This window comes from Trachemys scripta, chromosome 19 (assembly GCF_013100865.1).
Source record: "Trachemys scripta elegans isolate TJP31775 chromosome 19, CAS_Tse_1.0, whole genome shotgun sequence".
Classification (NCBI taxonomy): Eukaryota; Metazoa; Chordata; order Testudines; family Emydidae; genus Trachemys; species Trachemys scripta.
This window is the reverse complement of record NC_048316.1, coordinates 9,305,755-9,329,417: the sequence shown is the minus strand read 5'-3', so window position 1 is coordinate 9,329,417 and position 23,663 is coordinate 9,305,755. Positions and strand designations below refer to the sequence as shown.

The 23,663-nt window shown below is 54.3% G+C and overlaps 1 protein-coding gene across 11 annotated transcripts in view; it reads left to right on the top strand.

Annotated features, from left to right (window-relative positions):
- SAMD11 (sterile alpha motif domain containing 11) overlaps window positions 1-23,401 on the top strand; it is a 245,313-nt gene extending 221,912 nt beyond the window's left edge. For 7 of the 11 annotated variants that reach the window (XM_034753608.1, XM_034753603.1, XM_034753607.1 and 4 more), the window contains 6 exons: window positions 3,800-3,915; window positions 4,532-4,610; window positions 5,303-6,003; window positions 13,184-13,308; window positions 19,007-19,117; window positions 21,974-22,222. In XM_034753608.1, the coding sequence (XP_034609499.1) occupies window positions 3,800-3,915; window positions 4,532-4,610; window positions 5,303-6,003; window positions 13,184-13,308; window positions 19,007-19,117; window positions 21,974-22,222 (1,381 nt within the window). Of the gene's footprint in view, window positions 1-3,799; window positions 3,916-4,531; window positions 4,611-5,302; window positions 6,004-13,183; window positions 13,309-19,006; window positions 19,118-21,973 lie in introns of all 11 variants that reach the window. The other 4 variants (XM_034753601.1, XM_034753602.1, XM_034753600.1 and 1 more) reach the window with 1 other exon arrangement.
- Window positions 23,402-23,663: the final 262 nt, after the last annotated feature.

Sequence of the window (23,663 nt, the reverse complement as noted above, 5' to 3'; positions counted from 1 at the left end):
CCCTATGTGGGTGTGGCTTTCAGCCCACTGCCTTGCCCTAGCCCTTACTTATGGCCACAGACTCGAAGAACTCTGCAAAGTTCTGTTTGCATTGCAAATGCTGCTGTTATCTGGCCACCTTGCCTGACATGACTAAAGCACTGTTTTGTGGCCTAGACAGGGCCCGGCCCTGTTTTTAAAATTCCTGGGCTTGTTCCCTGACACAGTTGCGTTTGTAGTGTAGACAGGACCTCCCTCCTCTAGCTGCAAGGAGCCCCCAAAGCTTACCCCACAGAGCCCTCTACAGCCTCTCCTTTAACATTTCCCTGTAACTCCTGTGGCCTTGCGTGCCCTATAAATTCAGCTAGCAGCACCCTCAGGTACCGCGGGGCCAGCATCTCCCTCCTTCCCCGGGATTATTTCTTACCTCCATACCTAACAGTGGCCAGCCCATGGTCGCAGGTGATCAGCATGCCTGTAAAGGAAGGGAAGTGGGGCCTATTACATGGCTTCTGGAACCGAGTGCACGATATAGAAGGGGAACGAACGGAAAACAGCGGAGGGCAGGCGAAGGCCTCCGAGATCAAAGCTCGGCCTTATAAGGTGACACTGTGCTGCTGCGGAAGTGAAGGGCCTTTAATTTTGTAGTGCACGGCCCTGATCCCCACAGAGAGCTTCCTCATCCGTATCGCAGAGTGTCTCTTGCCAGCTAAAATGAGGCGCTGCCTCCACTCCCTTTGTTTCTAACGTTTCCTTGCGAGCTCTTTGTGCAGCCTGCACCTGGGGCTTATGCGCCACGGCGTCTCCTAGTCAGACTCCCCTCTCCTGTGTTTATAAAAGGCAGGGAGGCCGCGCAATAGTTAAAAGCTACTTGATTTCCTAAATTGCTTCTTATAAAACGAACAGCACGTCTGCCAGGCTCGTCTCCCCATGATTACGGCTAATTACGATCGAACCGACACCTCCTAGCCCCCGTCATGCCGCTTTAATTGTCCGTTATTCATCTGCAGGCTGTCCGGGGTGGCAAAGCACTTGGCAGCCCAGCGACCGAGGCCTCAGCTAATTGTGAGGCCTCAGGGATTAGGGCAGGTGATTACACACTTCATGGTGTAATTACATAAGCATCGCTTGGCTGCTGCCCCGGCGCTGAGCCGAAGGTCACGCGCTGCGTTACCTGAGATTAATTGGAGCTGCCACTGAAGCGCGAGGCGCTGGCGGAGCGGTTATACGATTAGCATTAACATTTCAACAGCGACGGATCGATCTGTGGCTCTCCTCCAGACACAGCGAGCTGTGCAATTAGTTTAGAGGAGAGCTGGGAGGGGGAGAAAGGAGAGACAGACAGAAAAGGAGGAGGGAGGGAAAGGGCAAGAGAGAGACAGACAGACAAGAAGAGTGAGGGGAGAAAAGGACGAGACAGGCGGGGAGGCAAAGACAGATGGAAATGGGTGGAGGCAGGGAGAGGGAAGGCTGATTCAGGGAAATATTTCAATCCATCCCCTGTTTTGGGTCTGCATGTGTGTTGCAGCAATGGTGCTGGCTGATGGAGGGGTAGAGCCAGGAGGGGAGAGGAGAAGGAGACACCTTCCCCTTCCCCTGCTGTTGGAACAGTTTTGGAAATCGGGCGAAGCTGTACGAACCAGAGTGATCACGGATCCCCAGCAGTGTGGGGGCAGGGAAACAGCACAGTGCTTGACTTTGCCTCTAGATGCCCCGGAGAAGGTAATAATGTTCTAAGTGGCCATCAAAGGGAATTAAGAGACGCGCAGCCGGAAACCAGAGATTTGCTTGCAGGCTTCCCAGGCAGATCTGACTAATGGAAGAGACCTTGGCTCCCATTTGCTTCCTGCGGGCTTTACCTGGCCTGCTCTCTGGTGGTGTCTCCCTCCCCCTACCTTCCACTTCGGTTACTATTAGCTAGAGTCAGGGCTAAGGCCAGTGTGCTGTATTGTCATCCTGCATCATGTTCAGGCATGGGACTCCACCCTGGCTCTGCCGAGGTACCTCTCCGCTCACCAGCAGCGCCCCCTGCTATGCCAACCCTCTCTCCGGCTCTGCCAGTCCACTTCAACACTCACCTGCACTAGGCCCCACCAGAGCTCTGCCAGTGCACCTTGCCTCCGACCTGCAGCAGCCCCTTGTCTCCAGAGAAGAGGCTGCCAGTCATACCAAGCAGGGTAGTGGTTGGATAACCGTTAGGGTCCTCACTGAGACCCCCATCCCCAAAACTATCAAATATCTTTTGACTTGTAACATAGTCAAGTTTTAACTGAGGTTTGCTGAGGTGAAAGACAAGTGCTAGCCGGTGCTGACCTGTGCACCCCTTGCCCAGCCAACTCCCAGCGTACGTCCCAGCAGAGCCAAATCTCTGGGAAGCTGGGAAGTAGGTGGGATCTGTTTCATTCCCCTGCGTACAGATTTGTATTGTCGGCTCCTCTTTTATCCCCTTCGTTTTTTTCTTTATCAAGTTTTGCAAATAAAGAACGAAATTCAACCCCAACCTGCCAGCACGGATAGCCTCCAGAGTCTCCATTCATGCCGTGGGTCAGTTCTGGGAACGAGTGACATAGCAGCGGGTGTGTGGGTAACAACGGAGCCAATGCTGGGAGCCGCTGTGTCCACCTCCTCCCCACCTTTGACACCCCGATACTGTGAGCTGCTGTGACCTCCCCCACCAAACTTTCATTCACATCAGGACCTGCGAGACCCTGAGTGTCTGCGCTTGGCTCCGTGTGGATACTGGCCCCATGAGCATCAATGACACTCCGCTCAGTGGGGCCAGAGGGCTCACGTCCCCTGTGAGATTGGGGCGGATGGTGCTGGTGGCTGCTGAGTGGGAAAGGAATGGGCAGCTCCTGGCCTGTTCCTCCTCTGCTCCGCTTTGTTTTAATTCATCAAATGTTGTGTTTTCTTCACTCTGTGGTCGTCACAAAGCAGGAGCCTCTCTGGGGCCGGAACAGCTGGCTGGGAAACCCATGGTCAATGGGAATATCAGAAGCTTTTGGAGGAGCAGGGCAGGACAGGGAATGGCAGACCCAACTGTCTGTCAAAGTGCAGCATGTGCACGCCCTTGTGCTGGTGTGAGCACCCGGGTCCAGCCAGCAGGAGTCTCACGGCGAACTCCTTTGTCTCAAGGCAAGCACAATTTTTGAGCCATCTGTATAGAATCCTGGAGAGCGTTCCCTCTAGGTCGCTCACCCAGCAAGTGTGGGCCTGCTGCTCGGCTGCATCTATCTCTAGGGGGATCTCTCTCTGCCCTTAACTCAGGCACAGCACCCATGGCTTCAGGGAGAGTTTTGCTTAGATAAGAACTGAGCAGAGACTTTGAGCTACAGCCCATTTTGTAATGTAATGTCCTTGGGGCTTTTACAAACCAGTCAGACACAGCTTCTGTCCCAAAGATCTTATAGTCCAGCTCAGGCACGTACAACCAAGGGAAGGGGGTGCAATTAGTGTGTGTGTGTGTGTGTGTAAGAGAGGAACCACTGTGCATGAGACAGCTGGTGCATTATGGAGTTGCAGGCCTCTGAGCATGAGGATTCAGGTTCTAATGGTGGCAGTTTGCTGGCAGACCAGCCTGTATCAGTCTTACTTAGAAAGAGGCTGTCCTTTAACATGCAGGTGTATTTGTACAGGTGTGCCCCAGCTGTACTTGTAGAGAGGTGTGTGTGTGTGTGTATATATGTCAGAGAACACATAGTACAGCATGCTGGCGCGCCCGCTGAGACATTGATCTCCTTGCTGAGCGAAGCTCACACTCGGACTGCTGCGATCAGCACCGGGCAGTGCTAAATCTCGAAATCTCTTCCATTTTCTTTAGGGACATGTCCCACCCACCACCTCTGCTGTCACCCCAGAATGCCCCCCACATCGCGCTAGGGCCTCACTTGAGACCTCCCTTCCTGGGGGTGCCTTCAGCTTTGTGCCAGACGCCAGGTGAGTGCACGGGTGACAGTCCACGCGGCATGTGGGAGGAGAGGGCTGTGTTGTCGCTCGTTGCCACAGCCCTGCCTTGGGAGCATCCTAGAGCTGCCCCACCCCAGTGGATGCACTGGTAGGTGCTTTGCCCTCTCCTGTGACGCCCGAATGCACCTCATGTGGCCATTCAGCTCCACTGGCCCGTATAGAGGGGAGCAGGCAATGCCATCTCCCTGGTCCCTTTGGTGTGTCTAGCCCCACAGCAGTGCTAGAAGAGAACAAGACCTGCACTTGGCCTGGCTCATGTGGGGGGACAGGCTCCTTGCACCAGGCAGCCGCAGCCTGGTGTGCCTATTACATTGTACAGCCTGAATGAGGTGGAACAGTGGGAATAGAGTCGGCTATGAAGTCACCCTGTGCGAGCGTTACAGGAAAACTTTCGGCATAGCTAGGCTCTTGTGAGCTGCAGGAAATCACATCTGTGTTGCTCACTGGGATTGCAGCAAGGACAGTTCCTCCAGAATGGAGAGGGATCTCTCGGAGGGAGCAGTTCTGTGGCCACATGTCTGGCCCCTCAGCGAGTAAGTGCTGCCATGTATAACCCTGCATCTGTCATGCTTTCCCCTGCCCACAGGTTACGGGTTTCTGCAGCCGGCACAAGCAGAGATGTTTGCACGGCAGCAGGAGATGCTGCGGAAACAGAATCTTGCCAGGTATGGAGCGCTGCCCCAGAGGAGCTCTCTGCATGTGAGCCTGCCTGTCCTTTAGGCTAGATTTCCGTCCCCTTTTGGCCTTCTTCCTGGCCCCAGCCAGAATAGGGTGTGACCTTGGTGCTATATGGGCAGCCCGGGGGAAGGAAGCCCTCCCTCTCTAGGGCGGGTACAGCATAGGCAGCCACAGTGTGAGCTTTCTCCACCCAGAGAGCCTAGTTCAGCCCTCACCCCATCCAATGCTTGGCCTCTCTGCTGCGACTACCATTACGCAGGTGGTTTTTCTGATTGGAACCCTTTGGATGTAACCTGAGACCGCCAGACTCATTACACTTGGGCTTCTAAGGAGCGAGATGGTGAGAGCTTTCGGTGCTGCCTGCTGGGTTTGAACCCGTGACGTAGGGGTGAAAGGCTCTGTATCCCGTTACCAGCACCTCTCAACCAGCCAGCCCTGCTGCTAGGAACTTGCCAAGGAGCCCGGTTCACGCAGGGGGTGGCTGGAATCCGGACTCCCTGCCTTGGATTGTGCAGCAGAAATAGTGCAATGTCAGAGGAAAATTAATTGAAACAATATAAGGGCGTGAAAACCAGCCGCGCACCAAACTCGGCCTTAGGCCCTTGAGCGCCAAAGCTGCAGCTGCTAGTGCATGAGGAGTTGACCTTCAAACCCTACTCATTTTTCTCTCCCTGTTTAGGCTTGAGATGTCGGCCGAGATCATCCGCCAGAAGGAGCTGGAGAATCTCCATCGACAGAGGCTACTGGCCGGCGACCCGCTGAGCCTGCATCCGGGCTTACCCCAGGACCACCCGGCCTTGCGGAACATGCACGACATCCCCGAGGGGCACCCTCTGAGGGACGAACTTTCACGGAGGAATGCCATGCTGGTGCTCCGGCACAACAACACGCCGCTGCTGTCACTCAACCATGGGGTCCCCAGCACCACCCCGCCCAAGGAGCAGGGCCGGAGGGGGAGCCGGAAATCAGTGCACCACCGGGCCGAGCCTCCGGGTCTGCACGAGGCCAAGGAGCTGGCCGAGCCCCGGGCCCGGGATGGCGTGCCCGACTGCAACGACGAGGAGATGAAAGACTCGGAGAGCGATGCTGAAGTGAGCGACGAGAAGCCGGAGAGCCTGAAAGCTGAGAGCAGCAGCTCAGCCAGTGAACTCAAAGAGTGCAAAGAGACAAGCAAGGTCTATGAGGGGGCCAAGGAGCTGAGCGAAGTGGCTTCCGGCCAGAATGCCCCCTGCAGCTCCTCAAGCACTGAGTCACCCAGCCACCTGCTCGGCCCAGGCATCAATAAAAATGAGGTGAAATACCTCCCTCCGGCCTCCATCCCACCACCTCAGCCGCTGCCCTTCGGATTCCCTTATACAATGAGCCCCTATTTCCACGCAGGTAGGTGAGAGCCTCATAGCTATAGGGGGAACCGGCATGGCAGGGGGCCTTGGTAGAGTATCGATTTTACAGGTTGTTAAGAATGGGGCTGATAGTCTATTCATGGTGCATCCGGTTCTTTTTCCCCATGGGTGCTCCAGCCCTAGAGCACCCATAGAGTTGGTGCCTGTGGTCTGGGATACTCGTAGGAGACATGCCTAAATGTAACAGGACAGAGATGAGCAAGGGAAAGCTTTTTAGGGTGGGCAGCTGAAAAATAGACATGTGAGACAATCTCCCAGGGCACTGCAAAGCCCATTGCTAGTGTCACAGCTAGACATACCGCTCAGGAATGTACTGCAGGAAGCAGTCCTCTCTGGAAGCTGGTGAAGGACAGCCTGGAGTATCTGCTAGTTCTTCACCATCTCTACATTCCCTGTATTTCCATAGTTTGATGAGAGGGAAATGCAGAATTAAGGCTGGAGCTCCCTCCGTCCCATTGTGCCTGGGGCATCTCCAGATGCCAGGCAGCATTACCTCCTGCATGTGGATCCATACCTTTGGGACAGAGATTCAGGAGGTCCCCAAACAGTGATTCCACCTCCTTGGCCAGCCTCTTGCCCTGGAAAGTCATGTGTTGTCACCTGACTATGTTCCCATGGCAACCCCCTGTATACCTCAGAGAAATCTCTGATGTGTTATTAACTTTAAGCTTCAGCGAGGGAACTCAACGGAGCAGGGACTGTTGATTTACCCCAGCTCTCTGCAGATAGAAGGAGCATGTCAGGACAAAGCGGAAGGGTATACATGTAGGGATGGGGGGTGTATTGATACTCAGGTCATCATCCCCCCAAGAGGCATCGGAGTGGATGACCCCCCCCCACCCCACCGTATGTCCTCCATCAGGAACATCGGCTTTGTCCATCACAAGAAACAGCAGCTCCTCTGTGGTTGTTGTCATGTGCCCAGCCCTGTTCCGGCAGAGACGGAGATGGGTTTGGTGAACTCTTGCCCCCGTGACCTTCCGATGCCTTTCCAAAGGAGAGGGGCTGGTTGTTTGGAATCCAACCGATCTGTCCCCCCCAACAGCAAGGTTCAAGGAAGGACAATAGGGTCATGCATGTGTGATAGGGCCGTCACTGAGGTGACTGCCAGCCCGCGGGAAAGCATGTTCTCTGTGTCCCATGCATGGCTCTTAAAATGGGCTCTGCATCCTGCTGCATGTGGAGGGAGGTGTGCGCCACCCGGGGCGAGGTGGGACTTGAACTCAGATTCCCAGCCTGAGCCAGCATACCAGCCCTGCTCGTTCGACCCAGAACCAAAGAGCTGCGTGGTCTAATGCCTGAGCTGAGCAGTGAGCAGGAGCTATTTGCTGTGTCCTGTGAGAGGTGGGGGGGCCAGGCCTTCTCCTTTATAAATAAATTAACCGGGCCGGACGAGTGCGGCTGCCCTTCACACGTGGGCCATTCGGAACCACCGGCCAGCCAGAAGAAGGACCAATTTCTCTGGGACAAGCAGGTGGCCAGCACAATAAATATTCCTGCTGCTTGCAACAGAGGAGGCTTCCTTGTGGGAGCCTTCCCCTCACAGTCATTTCAAGGGGGAAACGCACGGTTCTGTGCTCTGGCCACCCCATGTGCGACCTTATAGAGCAGGGTGTGGATTGCAGGCGGGAGTCCACCTCCATCAAACTATCAGAAATGAGAATGGGCCCTGGATTATTATTACTTATGATCAGGGCCCCATTTAAACTGACCCCTCCCGTTTCGGGGACCATCGCGGTGTTGCATTGTGTGAGGGCTCTCTTGCTTTAAGCTAGCACCCTGTGTAATATTATGAAAGTTGTGATTGGTATTGCATCAGTGGCCCCAGCTGTGCAAGGCACTGGTCAGACACATAGGGCCTGTCTCTGTGGAGAGTTAGCGCACGACAGGCTGGGGAGTAAATCTACAACCCTCTAGTATGCCACTCACTACCTGGCCGCGTGGACCCTGTGCTAACATTTCCGTAGTGCAGAAACAGAAGTAGGTCAGCGTGCACGATGGAACTTTTAGTGCACGGCAGCAGGGTCCATGTGGTGACTGTGTGTGTGGCAGGTGCTGCGCTGTAGATTGACATCTCAGCTCGCCGCACTGTAAATGGCCATATAGACAAGCCCATAGGAAGAGTCTATCCACGTAGGCGAGACAGATCACGGGTGGGAGGGCAAACTGAGGCCCCAGGGCACGCTGTAGGTCAGCAGGGGAGTGGGGAATAGAACTCATGTCTCCAGAGCTCCTGTGCAGTGTCCTGGACCGTGCTCTCTCTCACACATCTTTATGCTACAGGTGTTTTGGGGCGCTTTGATTAACCCGGGTCTGAGTAGTGCGACCACAGGTTGCCCAACAAATGGCCAGCCTTGGCCCCAGGAGGAGTTTGTGCCTGAGGACAGAAAAACAGACGTTCTCTTAACTCTTTCCCTGTCCACGGGCTGATCTTGTAGCTCACAGGGGCCTGATGGTATGCTGGACACCATGGTGAGGAGACGCAGACCTGTCCCAAGGAGCTGACAATCTAAAGAGGCTGGTAGCATGACAGACCCGAGAATGGGGGAGAAGGGAAAGGAGATGGTTGGAGTCTCAGATAGCCCGGCCAGGTTTCCAGAACAGGGAGGGCTCCTCTCATGCTTTGGAGGCAGAGAACTGGTTTCTGTCCCCGATGACAAAAATATTGACGAGGCAGCCAGAGTTTGGTCGATTCCCTGAGCCGCCTCCTGGGAATCTGGCGGCTGCCGGATGACCTCATCTCTTCAAGGTTTCAGCGGAGTTGTGTTCTCGTCTCCCCCCCCTTCCGCTGGAAAAGGTGAAGGATGGAGTGTGCGGGAGGCTAAAATCCTTTTATTGATCCACAGTCTGGAGAGCAATTAACGTGAGCCTTCCAGTGCTGCTCCATGACCCGAACCCGCAGTGGTGTGTGCATGTGGGGGGGAGGGAGGGGAATGGGAGAGCGATAACAAGACTGATTAAACCCATCTGTGTGTTGGCTTCTGGGCCTGTTCTGAGCTGGGGGCGGGAGGAGGGAGCTTTGCTGCTGATGCTCTTGGCCTGATCAGACGTCTGTGCAGAAAACAGGGCCTGACTGTCGGGACTGAGGCCCCGTTGGCAGTGAGGAGAGGATAGCTCCTGCTCTAGCTAGCCGACAGGCCTGCTGTCTGGGCTTACACATGTCCTAGTGCTAATGCCCAGCTCATGTCCAGCGACACCAATATCCGTGTTTATTTCCCTCCTCTCAGGGTGCAGTGCTGGTGACTGAGGACCTGTATTGTGTCCAGAATAGGTACAGCATGGGCAACTCCACTGCAGTCCCCCTCCACTGCCCTGTCCGCCCTTGTGCCTCAGCCGTGCCCTGTGGAGACTCCCCTTTCTGGAAGGGATGGGTAGTTCAGTCTCCAGGACCCTTGGCCTTTCTACCACAGCTGCCAGAAAGTTGGGGCGGGGGGATTATTTAATACCAGCTGGCAGGGCGGTGTTTTTATGTGGGCACCTGTCCACAAGACCCTGGCCTGGGATGGTAGTTTTCACCCCCCTCCAAGCTGGGGCCCCATCTGGTGAAATGCTCTGTAATCCATTATCAGTCCCTTGGATCTTTATTCGTCACTCAGTGAGAGAAAAGGAGCCTGGCTGGGGACAGATGCTGCTGGGTCGCCACTGTCCAGCAGTATCCAGCGATGTGCCGTTACCATCAGAGGGAACTTCCCTTACAGACCTTGGGAATAGATTTCTCATCAGCCTTCTATGAACTGCCCCAAAGGTGGGTTTGTACAGTCCCGTCCTGAGATCTAGCGCGCTGTGCAATAGCCTCTGGAGGGAAGCAAATGGAGGGGGCCCCCTGGCTTGGGACATTTAAAATGAGGCTGATCACTGAGTCTGACCTCCTGCCTAACTCAGGCTGTTGCACCCAGCAATTCTTGCATGTATCGAGCCCAGCGACTTCTGGTTAATCTGCAGAGTGGGGGATGATTGAATAGGTTGCTTCTAGGGCCTCTGTTTCCCAGGTGCTGAGCACCCAAATCTCTAGTTGAAATCCATGAAGCTCCAGGTGTTTGCCACCTCCGCAGAGCGGGTTCTCTGGGGGAAGTTGGGGCCCGGTTGCGGGAGTTTCGACACTGGCTTCAGTGGGACCAAGATTTCAGCATCTCTCTCTTAACTTCTGTGCTATAGAAACTGCTAACAGGCTGGAGCCCAGTGTGCTGGTATTTCCCCTATTTTTCAAGGATGCTTCCACCCGTCAGCCAGAATGTTTCCCTGGCATAGATGGGGAGGGGAGGCAGACCCTTGGAGATCAGTGCTTTGGCGAGATTAGCTTTCTCTGTGTATGGAGAGGTGGAAAATATTACTTGGTGCCCGAGGCAGGGCTCCTCTTGCCCTGACTCCTGAAGACAGCAGGCTGACTGCGGGCCTGGCTGTGGGCCTGGAGGGATAAAAACATGGATGGGGAGAGGGCTGCCAGGCGGGACTGACCTTTAGCTCAGCTCTGTTAGTGCCATTAGCAAGGCTGCAGATAGAGCCAAGGGGCTCAGCGCATCTCCCCAGTTCTACCCCAGGAATTGTAGGGATCCCTGGCAGGCGTCTGGGGAGGGATTTCCTCAGTTACACCAAGATTCACTAGCCCTGTCCCCTGATATCAGCCCTTCCACTTGTGAACTGAGTTGAATGTGACCCTACCTGCATAACCTCTGGTAGGGATCTGGAGACAGCTGTGCCAGGCAGGTACCGCCCAGCCTCTCTGTGGAGTCTTGGGCAGTGCCTGAGGTCGGGGCGGGCGGGCTGACTGGAGGCTTCATTCCCAAGCACTGAGCTGCTGCAGTCCTTGGCTTGCCTTCGGAATAAGGAAGTGCCTAATTTTAAAGCCGTTGGCTGTTACAGTCAGATCCCCTCGGAGACGCTTGCTCCGGCTGCAGATGGAGGCGTCTCACCCATGTGTCGGCTGTGCCTGGAATAATTGAGTTCAGTTTCACTTCCTCTATTTACCGAGCTGCAGCCGCTTTTCCAAAAAAGGAGGGAACCAATCAGCCGTCCCAGGGTCTCGCTAGCTTCAATGTAAACTGCTGGGAGCTTGGGTTCCAGAGCAGGGGATGAAATGAAAATGATAATGTAACTAAAGGAAGCTCGTCTGTCTGTCCATCCGTCTTACAGTTGGGAGGGAAGGGAAAATGCCACTCCTCCAGCGATGTCCCAAACCCCTTTGGGTCCTTCCCCCGCCGCCCCCTGAGTCTCCCTGCAGCATGGGAAAGCTGGTCGTTTCCACGGAAACCTTTCTAAGGGGACATGAAAGTTCTGTGAAGCCCAGGCTCTTGCGGACTGGGAGGACAAGGGGTAAAGTGGATCAGGGGGCTCAGTCCGGAGCATGTGGCGGAGAGGCTAGGTTCTATCTCTGGCTTTTTTACATCGCTGGAGGGGCCCACTGGGCTTTTGAAGGCCTCAGGACAGCATGTCATGGTGCCACGGGACCCTCTGCAGAGTGTAGCAGGCAGAGGACCCCGCTCCGGAGGGCAGGGCATGCAATTCTTGCCCTTGCTGTGAAAGAGAGATTGCAGTGGGGGACAGGGGCTGAGGATAGGAGCCAAGGTTTAGGTTCTGATCTCCACTCAAGGGTCAGGGAGAAGCTGAGGATCTGAGCTGTAAGCTCTCTGGGGCAGGGACTGTCTTTTTGCTCTGTATTTGTACAGCCCCTAGTACAACGGAGTCCCGGCTCATGACTGGGGCCCCTAGGTGCTACAATCATACAAATAACAATAATTAAATGGCTTACAAGGAGCAAAGCGCTGGGGATTCCAGTCCTCCATGTGGCTGGAGGATGGGACAGGGGTTACTCAACCCCACTCACGGGGTGTGGAGGATGAACCGTCTCATCCCCCCACTCCACACCTCTTCAAAGGAGTTAGGAGGGAGACAGACAATTCCTGCCCCTTTTTCAAGTGGACAGATGTGGCTGAGGACGAAGCCCAGCACCAGATGGTCCAGAGGACGCTCTGAAACCTCCACAATAGATAATTATAACATGTCACTTCCAGTTTTTGGTTGGCTCATACCCTGAAGCATGAGAGTTGATATGAGAGTTTTGCCCTCTCCAGTGTGACTGTGGATGTTCTGATTCCTGTAAATATCCAGTCCTTTTAAGCATCCTCCTGAGCTCTTGGCCTCAGTGGTCACATAGGCGGTGAGTTCCACTGGTGAATAAGGCGTTTTCCAAACGAGTATTTTCTGTTATCAGTGGTAAATACGTGGGAGGTCCCCTTGCTCCTCTGTTGTGATCCAGGAGAAGCTGGAGTTGCCTGGCTGGTTTTCTCTCTATCATTCCTCATTCTCCAGACCTCTGCCCTGTTCCTCTCTAGGCTCTAATCCAGCTCTCTCCTTCCATGTTTGTCCCATGCTGTCAGGTGCTGGGAAGCAGGGAAAGCGGAGCTTTCCCCTTCTGGGATTGGAGCGCTCTCTGTCGCCTTCTGGCCCTGCTGACAGGGCTGGGACTTGAACCGCTCTTGCATTTCAGAGGATTGACCTGTCTGTGTGAACCCCCACTCTGCTCTCCTCAGAGCTCCAGTGAGGTTCTTTGGGGTCACCTCCCCACCCAGCTAGACCCTGCCCCAGCAGAGAAACGGGGCGATATGCATTTAAACCACGGCGACGGGCATATTAGGCAGCCGGACGTTTTGGGCTCTGGGGGATTTAAAACAAAGGTTTGTTCGTAAGGAGTGAAAATTCTCTTCTCGACACCAGCTCCAGCCAAGCAGCAGGCCGCCGGGGTGGGGTGTGGAGGCTTGTTATCATTTGGAGCACGTCGCGGGGAGAAGGGCTGGGGGGAGAGAAACTCCCAGGGCCGCCGGAGTTTTTCCATTTTGCGGTGCGTGTGGAGAAACACGCCTTCGGGGGCTTCTCTCCCCCCTCTCTTTGCTGCAGCTGAAGAACATTACACACATGAAACACATTAGAGGGGATTTTTCCCCTCTCTCCTGCCCCCCCCCAACACCTTTTCCGAGCGAGGGACCTCCAGGAGACAGAAGCCTATGAACTGACCCTGCCCAGCATTTTAATTGACAGGCCATTAAAAATGGATGTGCGGCTAGAGAGAACTCTTCCGATCGCAGGCCTGTTGCTATCCGTGTGGGATTTTAATGATTTATGTTTCCTTCTCCTCCCTCTCCCCCCCGCCCCAAACAATCCAGGCGCCATGGGAGGTCTGTTCTTGGATGGGGAGGAGAGCCCTGCGCTGGAAGACATCAGCAAATGGACAGTGGAGGACGTCTGTAACTTTGTGGGCAGTTTGTCTGGCTGTGCCGAGTACACTCAGGTAAATTCACAGCAGCTTGGGAAACGTTTGGCGGGGTTGGGAGGGGAAGGCGGCGGGAGAGAACTCGCTCCAACTCTTCCCCCACCCCCAACCCCTGCAATCAATCAGCGCAAATGTGGCGGAATATTTAAGAGAGCCCTGCAGGGCCTGTCAACCGTCTGGCTTTCCTGTTTTCCTACCGGATTGGGGCTTAACCGCCCGGCTGCCAGTAGATGCCCCCAGGGCATGGAGGGGTGTGTATGTGGCTAGCAGTGAGGTGGGGGGGAGGGGAGCGGTAGAGGGTTGCTGCTGCTGTTGGGTGGATTACAGCTAGCAACTCCCTGTGTTGGGAGAGATGTGTGTGGAAGTCTGTGGTGTCCCACAACCAACCCAAACACAATGCTGGCTTTGTGCCGGGCTGTCCTGGGGAGCCAAGCTTTGGGTGCGTTATCATGAGGGACTGTGTACCGGGTTGGAGTGCCGTTCAGAAGTGCCTTTTCTCAGGGAGCGCCAGGAGCTGGAAGCCTGTGGCATCTTCACCAAAAGGCAGCACCTGGTTGGCCTGATGGGTTCTCTCTGGTGCCCATCAATAGACCTGCCCCCTTTGAGCACTGTCAGCCAGGTGCCCAGGTAAAAAGCCACTGGTACCTTGCACCAGGGCGCTCAGTGGCACAGCTGGGCCAGGCGCTCGCCTCCAGAGAGTGCAGGTCAGAGACGGCCTCATCTTAACGCTTGGCAACATTGAACGATCTCCGCTCCAGTGAGGGCTCACCGGCCGCGGGTGGTGGGGAGCGTTCCAGGGGCAGAGCTCTGGGAGAACGGGAGGAAGCTGTGAGAGACCCCCCCACACACTAAATTAATTGCCACACACAGTCGTTTTTGTTTTGAAAGCCCTTTGCAGCCGGAGCAATGCATCCATCAGTGCTGCAGGGTTCATAAAGCCGCTCAGTGTGAGGCTGCTAGGTGGGACACGAAAAACAACCCTGCTTTTTGGCTCCCACGGCTGCTGAAATCCATTATAAATACCCCATTGAGAGGCTGCTCTAACGGCAAAGGCACAGATTCCTGAGCTGTCTGAGACAGCCCTTTAGAGAGGGCAGGAGAGGGCGAGGGACAGAGATGGGGGGAGGGGATGAGAACTAAGAGAGGTTTAGCTCTGGAGAATCCAGCTTCTCCTGGGACAGACGCACCTAGACCGGGAACACCAGGGAGATCCAGGCACTAAAATGCAGCTCCTAAGGGGAAGCGGGAGAGAGGAAAACACGGGAAAGAGAGCTCCCTTGTCACACACACACAGTGAGAGAGGGCAAGTCTGGGGAATCCAGTTGACTGGAGCCGATGGGGAAGCCACTGCTTGGAAACGATCCGCTTCGTCCATAGGGTGTCCAGATGTCTCGATTTTATAGGGACAGTCCCGATTTTTGGGTCTTTTTCTTATATAGGCTCCTATTACCCCCCACCCACTGTCCCGATTTTTCACACTTGCTGTCTGGTCACCCTATTCGTCTACTTACTTCTGAGCTGGCTGAAAACTGATTTTCAAAAGCTCCCTCCCTTCCCCCCCAGCTCCCGGAGCATCAGGCATCACTGCCTCTCCCTGAACCGTTCAGGCCAACAACCACTCAGCCGAGCGGCTGCTCAGAGTGTGATAAGGGCCCAGCAAGTGACCAATCCCCGGCCAGTGTGAGAAAGCCAAGGCCCGGCTTAGCGTCGCTCCGGGGAGCAGGCCTTGGGAGAGCGACTCAGGCGCCTGGCGTGGGTTTCAGGCCCTGAACAGGCAGCTCCTTTCATTCTACGCCGCACGTTTTCACAGATAAAAGATCTTCTTAAAGAGGGTCCCCAAGGGGAGGGGGAAGCTGGGAGCCGGGCTTTGCCGTTCATTATGGTGTCCGGGAAGCAACGCCTCCCTTCCCGCTCTCCGGGGTGGCTGGCTGATGTGCTTTCAATGCAGAGTCTGTCCTTCTTTGCCCCCTAACCGTGGTGTTAATCTCATCCTGACAAGCTTCATTAAAACCACCTGTAAGACTGGTGCTGCTTCCTCAGAGCATGCAGCTGTGCCTGCGAGACCGCGCCTGACAGAGATGGGGGGGCCCGCGAGTGTGTGAGAGAAGGGAGGGGCTAGAACCGAGAGGGGGCTTGAGAGAGCGGGGGAAGTTTTTGTCGGGAGGGGATGGAGAAATGAAGAGGGTAGATTTGAGTGGCTGGAGGGTGTGTGAGAGAGACAGGTTTTCATGTCTGGCATGGAGGGAAGGGCCCGGGGCGTGGGTGTAGAATAAGGCAAGGGATGCATGTGTGTTTGGGGGGGGGAGGTGTGGAGAAGTCGGAGGGCGGGGTCAGGAGAGTGCGAGTATTAGTGAGGCAGGGAAGGGGGTAGGTTTCGGGGGGGGGGGGGGGGGGAGTGTTAAACCAGCCCAGATCGGGGGTAACTCACAGGTGGCAGTGGAATTCCTCTGGATTTACACCCCCGTAACAGAGCAGAGGGCGGCCCCACCGTTGCACGTGTTGAGGCAGGTAGGAAAAGTGGAGAAATCCTGACCACACGCACCTTGCCGAAGACTCGGCCATGGACACCTCCCAGTGCTCCCTGTGCGCCTAGGGACAGACAATCCAGAGCTGACTATGCGCTGGCTTAACAGCACTCTCGGCGCTTAGCAAACCCGAGCACTGTCAAATCATGGGGCCCGGTGTAACCCAACCCCGGCAACCCCTCACAGCAACCCGGCTGGCAGGGGGCGCTGGCACACACGCGGTTAAACGGACGATGCTTTTATCATGCATCATAGTTGTGTGCTTAATAGGTTTTTACTGTGTGAAAAATGCAGCGTGCAGGGGTGCTGCGGAGCTGTCTGTGTTCTCTCCTCCCAAACCACAGCTGCCGGGGAGGTCTGGCACCAGCCCGCAGCGCGCTCCCGCCAGGAAGCCCAGCGAGAGCTTGGCGGTTACGCTGTGTGTTCGGGAACACGTTTCAAAGACACGCAAAAGTAACGTAATTGAAAACAAAGTCGTCCTTCCCACTCCCGATCTCCGTCAACGGCCATCTTTGTGTCGCCCCCCCCCGGTGAGGTGAGGCCTCCCAGTTTGCTCAGGTTAGGTCTCTGTGGGGTAGAGAGCTGAGCGAGGGAGCCTTTTGGCTCCTGGCCATGTTGGCTCTGTAGGAAGGAAAGAAATCGGTCTATTAAGTTTCGCTAGGTCAAAGAGCAGAAACACATGCTGCAGTCATCAAGAACAGCTTTGCTGGTGGAGTCCAGCAGTAAATGAGCTCGCAACGGCTCAGCTCCCTCAGCGTCAGCAGCCGCCGCTGCTCTCCAAGGGGATGGCTCTGCCATGCAATACACAGCTGAGAAAGAAGCCATTAGAGCAAACAGAAAGCCCCCCCCTCCCCTGGCTGTGCTGTAATAACAATGCTATGCAAAGCAGCTCCGCGAGGAGCGGGAGCGGATTCAGCTATTAGCGAGTGCCGCGGCCCCAAGACAGTTCAGCCAGGCGCGAGGCCAGCGCTCGCCCTGGCGTGTGGAAAAACCCGTGTGGAGCGAAGGTGTGGTTCAGTCAGGAAAAAATCGACATGTGCCCGATCGAACCCAGGTTCCGCCACTGAGGGGAAATGTCTCGGTAGCAAATGAAAAAAATGACTGAGTAGTGGAGCTGCAAGCACTGAGCCAGCATGAATGGAACAAAGATGCTGGCAGGAAGATGGGTACAATTAGATCCCCACTTTAGAGATGGCAAACGGAAGCACTGGGGAGGGGGTGTCTCGTCTGGGGCAGGGCTGGGAGAGAACCCAGGCATCCTGACTCCCTGACCTGGGCTTTTACAAGGCCTGTTCGATGACAAGCTGCTGCTTGAGTCCATGGTGGGGGCAGAGCAGACTCTTCAGAAATGGTTTTTTCCCCATTCCATTTTGTTTTTCTTTTCCTTGGGAAGGGTGTTTAGGGATTTGTGTACGTGTATAGCAGAGGGGGAGGGGTGGATTTGTGTGCATGTATAATAGAGGGGGGGGGTGTGCTATAGATTATATATACATCTATATGATAAAATTCCAGGATTCTCCCTCTGAAGCCTAGAATGTCTGTTGAGTCAGTGTGGAGCAAAGGAAACAGTGACAACCATGGCCGAGAGCTCGTTTTGTTTAGAGTGTCACCCTCTTCAATCATCACTGGGATTCACAGCCTGTTACTAGCCAGCTTTTAAGTTCTCAGCCGTTTGGGGCTTTTTTACACACACGATTTTCTGAATTACACCTGAGCAACAGCACAGGCATCAGCTCCTAGTCACTGTAACTAGAGAAGTTCCTGGAGGATAGGTCCATCGATGGCTATTAGCCAGGCTGGGCAGGGATGCTGTCCCTAGCCTCTGTTTGCCAGGCGCTGAGAGTGGGTGACAAGATGGATCCCTTGATGATGACCTGTTCTGTTCGTTCCGTCTGGGGCACCTGGCATTGCCCACTGTCGGAAGACAGGAGACTGGGCCGTTCTTGTGTTCTGACTGTATACGTTATAATGTCGCTTCAGGTATTCTAATGGGAGTGGTGAGTGTCTGAGAAACCCACTGCACTATGTGGGAGTCACTAGCTAGCTGGCCATTCAAAGGGGCAGGTCGTTTTGCATCGTTACTGCTGCCAGTCTCAGCTGGGAGGTAGTGCTCATTTGCTTGGCACAAAACCCTGCCCTGCTCGGTGTAGCACCGAGGGGGTGCATAGATTGTATCCAGGGCCGGCTCCAGGGTTTTTGCTGCCCCAAGCAGCAAAAAGAGAGCAAAAAAAAAAAAGGCCGCGATTGCCATCTCCAGTACTTCGGCGGCAAGTCCTTCGCTCTGAGATGGAGTGAGGGACCCGCCGCCGAATTGCTGCCCAAGAGCCGGATGTGCCGCCCGTCTCCATTCGCCGCCCCAAGCACCTGCTTGCTGGGCTGGTGCCTGGAGCCGGCCCTGATTGTATCTAATTAATGTAAAGTGGATGTTAGCACAGATAAAAAGGCAGGACAAAGTGTGAGTGTCGTAGTTGAGGCATGGTTTGTATGGGGAACACACTGCCTAGCCATCTGTCTGTCTGGCACGTGAGCAGTGTTTAGGGCCTGGGTTTTGCTTAAATCAATCCTGAACAGGTTATTTCCCGGCAGTGGAGGTTTCTGAGAAGAACGTCTTTGATCAGGAAATCAAATGTATAAGGATATTTCAGAGGATGACCTGAGCCTTTTTAGATTATTTGAAGCCCTTTTGTGTGGTGATGGAGTGGTGGGAGGGGATTCAGTCGTTATGTGCAGGGGTCCTACAGGACCAGGAGAGGCTTTTGCAAAGAATCGTGAGGACAATGTGTGGGATCTGGAAAAGCAACCACATTCTGGTATATGCCACCACTATGGACATGGCCAGAGACCCTCCGAACATGCTTCATACCAGGGCAGCAACAGCTGGCAATAACTGCTCCTCGCGGCTGCCAGTGAAAAACTCTGCACCATCATGCTGGGAAATGCATGTACGTGGGAAGCCGAGGTTGGGTGGTAAAGTTCCCCTGTAGTCTCTTTGGGGCAGGAACCGTCTCTTTGTTCTGGGTTTGTACAGCACCTAGCACACTGGGGTCCTGGCTCAAGACTAGTGCTCTGAGGAGCTACCGCACAACAAATGATAATAAATGGGTTCTTCAGCTCCTGTGCTGCTAGCTCGAGGCATGTGATGTGCCCTGCGGTGGCATTTGTAAGCTTTGGTGTGCTTTGGTTGTCTGCAGGTATTCAGGGAACAGGCTATCGATGGCGAGACGCTGCCTCTCCTGACTGAAGAGCACTTACTGAACAACATGGGGCTCAAACTGGGGCCAGCTCTGAAGATCAGGTCACAGGTAAGAACACGTCAGCAGTGGCGGCTGGTGTGGTCTAAATGGGAGCAAGTCAAAGCTGCACCCCCCGTACCCCACTTACAATATGGGATGAAGGCCAAAACGAAGGGAGCTCGGTCTAATGGTTGATCTGCAGCACCAGGAGCTGGGTTCACAGCTCTGTACGCTGTGATCGTCAGTGATTCAGGCAGAGAGGTTAACCCCTCTTCCTTATAACCCATCCCCTCTGTGCGAGCAGGCTTAATTTCCGAGCGCCTTGAGGGAAGGCACTATAGAAGTGTCACCAGCACTTGTTTGTCAGCACTGCTGTATTTAGCATGTGAACACACGGCTCACTCCCAGATGCAATGTAGACACACACGCTCTCGGAGGCAGGGAGGGCTGAAGCAGGCCTCTGGTTGTATTAAAGAAGGTGGGGCAAAGCTACTGTGCCCCCAATGGAGGCAGTGATCACTCACTCCCCCTCCCCCTCGGCCATGGTTTGGCTGACAGGTCCTACCCCCCCCCCCTGCTCCGAATGCCAGTGACAGACTCAGAGGGAGAGGCCAGATTGATGATAATTAGCCAGCACTTTCCTGGGATTTAGAGCCATTTGTTCCTGTTTGGGTCAGTGTGTCTGAACTGTCCAACAAAATTCATCTAATAAACACAAATGCTATAGGGTCTAGTATAAAAACACTAGGGTTTTTTTTTTGTTTGTTTTTTGAAGGGAAGTAAAATGTAGTTTATGAAGGCACCTGCAGTTCTAAATCAAGGATAACATTAAGAAACATTTCTACTCGGGATCTGTAAAACAAAGTGCACACGGACCCCTCCACGTGCACACACGTAGATGTATTGTTGTATAGCCATATAAAATGTTACAGGAATGGGTGTTCAATATAAATTCCAGTACTGTAATGGTGTGTGTGTGTGTATATATATATATAAACCATTCATATAAATTCTATAAAATGTATAATGTACATACAGACATGCGTTACTGTCTTACATGCACATGATATACATGTGTATACAGCAATTTTACATACATCTGTGGGTTAATTTATGTAAATAATCATGATATAGGGATATACACACACACACACACACGTTGAGTTTCTCTTACCCACAAGCTAGACAGTTGTTGTATTATGTTAAAACAATAAGAGTAACTTTATTACTTTCCCTGCAGCCCTTACTGTTTATGAGGGGTCTAATAAAAAGGTTCTGTGGGCAATTGTTCCCTGTGGATCAATTCGCTGGGAAATAAAACTCTTATGTTTCTTAAAACCAGAGAGCTCCAACTTGCTCACAGACGGCCTTGGTTTAGATTTGGGGGGGGGGGGGGGGGAATTAGATCTGGTTTTAAGCCCTGCCTCTATACGGGAGGGGGGGCAAAGCCCCCATTTTGCTAACAGAAACCCCAGTTGTTTGGGTTAAATGCAAGCCTGTGTTTCTAGTTAAGCTTAAATGCAGAACATCTGTGTAGGTGCTGAAACATGGTGAGCACTTGGGCCCTGGGTGGGAGGTGGGAACTGCTGCAGGGGAAGTTTCTGTGCCTATGCGGGGGGGCGGAGGGGTAGTGCAGCCTCTTACGCATTTAACAGCCACCCCTAAGTCCATCTCCCTCCCCCCAATGCAAATCTAGGCATCCAGGGCCCCAGCACCTCCCCAAGCCACATCAAACAGCACATGCCAGGCCGCTCCTTTGCCTTGGTGCAGCTCCCGGGCTGTTTTCAAGCTGGACTGGCGAAGGCAGATAGTGTTTTCCATAGCAAACGGGACTGCGCGGGAGAGGAAATGATAGCAGGTCTCTCCACACATCCCTGCTGCGGTCTGCAATGTCCTGCTTGCCTTGCACGCCTCTGGTTCCTCTTCACCCCCCCCCCCCCCCTGCCAAACATTACTAAGCAGCAAGCTGCTCCCCTGGGTGGAGTTCAAGGAGTGTAGCAAGCAGCTGGTGCGACTTCCCAGGAAAGGGAGGGGAGTCCCAGCTCCCTGATTTGGCTTTTGCTTCAGGGCAAGCCTAGGGCAGGCCCCGCGTGTATGTGCGCCTACCGCCAAGGGGCTGCCTGCACCGCACCTCAGTTCATAACCGCTGGCTCTTTAGCACAGCCTGGCCAGAGCCCGCTCTCCCCAAATGGCTGGAGAATAAAAGGCACAGTTCCGAGTGCGCCTCTCTTTTCCCTATCCCATGCCTCTCTCTACAGCCGGCCGGTAGCCAGGCTCCTAGGGGGCCACTCTTCGTGCTGGGGCACTGTGGAATTACTGCCCAAGGGAGGCGGGTGCTGCAGGAGCCGCTAGCGCCAGGGTCCCGAGCGTGTGCTCTGTAAAGATGAGCAAGTGAGATGGACTTTAGGCAATGCACTGCCATTAATGCTCCTGCAGCTACCTTGGCCTTTCTGCTGCGTGGGGCATGCTGGGCTCAAATGTGGCACCGGAGCTGCTGCCATGTTCCTGCAGTGGCGGACTGGGGATGTGAATTACGCAGAGCAAGGGGGGGGGGCTGAGCTCCCACAGGTCTGACACACTAGTCTGGGTTCAGAGCAGTGCTGTGTGACTGTTACACCACTGTCCCAGGAGGGGCTTTTGTGTGGTTCAGTGCAACACACCAACCACCAGCCCAAACCAGGGTTTGAGAAAAGGGAAGCGCCCGTGGAAAGGCGCTGCTGCGGCCAAGGAGATGAGCCAACAGCCGCTGCTACACGACATCTGAAATTTAACAAAACACCCCCCCCACCCAGGTCCCTTGTGTAAAATATTAATCAATGTTTGGCCACCCTCTGCTTCCAGGGAACGTGAGCCTCCCGACCTGCTTTGTTTCTATGACCCATGCACAAGCTGGGTCGGTAAGCTCTTTTCTCCGGTTTGTTTCAGGTGGCCAAGAGAGTTGGCAGGGTTCTCTACATGGCCAGCTTCCCCATGGCATTCCCGCTGCAGCCCCCTGGCTTACGGCCTCCAGACCGAGACCTGGCATCCGCTGAGCTCCGCCCATCGTCCACAGGCAGCGTATCCTCCCCCTACAGCAGCAGCCTGCTCCCCGCTAGCCGCGTCTCACCAAAGCAGGAAAATGGAAACCCCTCGTTAATGGCTGGAATCAACGACACCACGAAACCTCCATCGTAACTGCACAGCCACGCGACTCCCTCCAGTACTAAGACACGTTGTGACAAACTCAACGGAACAAGGGGACCCTCTCGGCCAGCCGGAGGGTCGAGGAAAGAGGGAAACAGGGTTGTGTGTGCGCATTCACTTTTTTTTTTTTTTTTTAAACCCACAATAAGAAAAGATCGAAGAAGGGAAAAAAAATCCAAAGATTTATTGAAAGCAATTCAAGGGGGGAAAAACAGATTGAGAGAAATCTGGCCCTGTTCCCCCTTTCCTGCTTGCCCAAACCCGAGGGAGAACAGCGGGCAGAGATGGGAACGCTCGTCTGTTTGCCTTCGTGGGAACGCAGCTTTGGAGAACTGCTGGGGGTGACTCTGCCCACCAAGGCAGAGAGCCCCGAACTGTGAGCAAACCAACCCCCCCACCCCGAGAACTGTACTCAGCTCCTTGTTCAGGTGTCTATGCATCTCTAGCAACTTTTAAAACAATACCAAAGACAGACAAAAGGCAAGTTCCGGTCCATGTTTACTTCAGTGCGGATGGTACGGCAGAGGCGGCTTTGGCGCTGCCCCGAGTGCCGCGGTGCTTTCACCGCGCCCAGAGACAACAGACTATGGCAGCGTCTCCTCATCCCCAGCCCCTCCAGGACTTTTTCTTTTTGGGTAACTTTCTTTTAAAGAAAGCAAACAATAGCAGAAGGGGTGTGGTGGGGAGGGGGAGGGGGACAGGGAAGGGCCCCTGGCTCCTCCTTGCACCCCCTCCCCCCAGCGTGTGTACAGCAAACTCATTGATATTGTTTTTTGGTTGTGGAGGGGTTATTTTCTTTTAAAGCCTTGTTACAGAGGTGGATGTAGTTGCACATTCTGGCCTGCTAAGGCCTATGAGACAGGTACCTGTGCATGCCCATAGGAGGTAGGGAGGTCAGGCAAACCCACGGGTAGAGGTTTTACTACTGTGAAGAAGACGGTAACTCCTGGGGGTGACCTCCTGTGACTTGTACAGTTGTGAACAACAATCACACATGGTACTTCGTGCTCTCTCTCTCTCTTTTTGTTTAAACGTTGCACGGGCTACCGTTTTTCTTATAAAAAATAGCTTGGTGGTACATTAGCTTCTTTATCTTGTAAAAAACAATTGTCATTATTCATCCCATCACAATAAATGCTTTCCAGCAATCAGTTTAAATAAAAACATCATAAAGGGTCTGTGCTTTCCCCCTTAGAATGTCTGCTCAGTGTCCAACTGCTAGACCAGACCTCTCACCTTGCATTCGCTCCATGGCCGGGCTCCTGGGGGCTCCAGCAGGTGTTCTGCCCGGCGGGGGCAGGAGCTGGGGCATGTTTTGCTTCACCTGCCACAACTGCTGCAAGAAAGACTTTGGCGCAGGGGAGGGAGCACACCCAGCAGCGAGGGTACACGGCTCTGGTTCTGGCCAGGTGAATGGGTATGAGGAGCTAGT